General features: G+C 45.2%; 1 protein-coding gene across 1 annotated transcript in view; it reads left to right on the top strand.

Moving 5' to 3' along the window:
* Positions 1 to 1,472, top strand: part of LOC105997878 (keratin, type II cytoskeletal 2 oral-like) — a 17,014-nt gene that overhangs the window by 9,143 nt on the left and 6,399 nt on the right. The window contains 1 exon segment of the mRNA XM_013032422.1: positions 186 to 406. Within this exon segment, the coding sequence (XP_012887876.1) occupies positions 186 to 406 (221 nt within the window).

Raw genomic sequence — 1,472 nt, 5'->3', positions numbered from 1 at the left:
CCCCCCCCCCCAAAAAAAAAAGAGTCTCATGGGCTTTTCTGCTTGGGTTAGTTTTAAGCCATAATCCCCAGATCTCAGCCTCCTGAGTAGCTAGAATTACAGATATGAGCCACTAACGCCCAGCCTTCCCACCTTTTGGAATAGTTGATCCTCAAGGGTCTCCTATCCTTCTTCTCTTGATGCAGGTGCGCTTCCTGGAACAGCAAAACAAGGTTCTGGAGACGAAGTGGGAACTGCTCCAGCAGCAGGCCACCCGATCTGGCTCAGGGCCCAAGAATTTGGAGCCTTTCTTTGAGTCCTACATCAGCTTTCTGCACAAGTGGTTGGATTCACTTCTAGGGGAGAGGGAAAACCTGGAGGGAGAAGCGAAGAACATGCAGGACCTGATGGAAGACTTCAAGAAGAAGTAAGGGGCCTAATAGGGGATTTTCCCCTTCTGGGAAAGTAAATAGTAAGCAGGCATAGTCCTGATTTGGGATTTCAACCGCTTCTGACTGCACCTTCAGTTCATCCTCTTCGATGGGTTTGCTGAGTGACCCATGACCAAGCAGAGAGGGTAACAAGGAGGAAATGACACATTATATGGCTGATTATGTTTTTCATATGTCTAAAAGGGCCCCTCCAATCCTAGCCTACATAGATATAGAGAATATACAGTCCTTGTGAATGGGGAGCCCTCACATATAGTGTCACCCTAGAAACTTGTCAAATATACATAATCCTATATCTCATATTGAGAATCAACAGGTGTGGGGCTGATCCCTGGAGTCCAAGTGTTCCCTAGTTTTTGGGCAGTATAGGCAGAGAGCCAGAGCCCTGTCCAATCTCCTGCAACAGCAGCTCTGAGGTCTCTGCTGAGTGTGTGTGTGTGTGTGTGAGTGTGTGTGTGAGTGTGAGTGTGTGTGAGTTTGTGTGTGTGTGTGTGAACTGGGCTTCTCAAAGTGGGAGAGTGTGCTCTGGGCATGCTTGAGGCCCCGTGGAGATGGGACACCTGCTCCAATGCCACTGCACACATTGGTGGCCACTCAGCTTCATGCTGGGCTCTGGGAATTCATGAGCATCTCAAATTTCACATTACCTAGAAACGCCTTTGCTTCGATAGGGTTCCTGCTCTTCAGTCTTCATGAAGTCTTAACTTCAGGGTGAGAGGTTCTAGTTTCTAATAAGCTGGAATCCTATAGCCTTGATGCATTCAGAAGGCCCAGGCTCATTCACATCCCAAATTCTTCTAAGGAAAATTGAACATCCATTAACTGAAACTAAAACATCAGGTGGGATGCACATTGTACATTGTACCTTGTACATTATAAAGCTGACCAAGGAGCACAGATAAGCAATGGGTCTCCTCCATATCTTTTTTTTGTATTAATTCATTTATTTTTTTATTTTTTAAAAATTTTATTTTATTTTATTTGTGAACATACTGTACAGAGGGGTTACAATTACATGGGCAGGATAATGCGTACATTTCT

The sequence above is a fragment of the Dipodomys ordii genome, unplaced genomic scaffold (assembly GCF_000151885.1).
Source record: "Dipodomys ordii isolate 6190 unplaced genomic scaffold, Dord_2.0 Scaffold155, whole genome shotgun sequence".
In the NCBI taxonomy this organism is placed as follows: domain Eukaryota; kingdom Metazoa; phylum Chordata; class Mammalia; order Rodentia; family Heteromyidae; genus Dipodomys; species Dipodomys ordii.
This window is presented reverse-complemented; position numbering and strand designations above follow the sequence as displayed.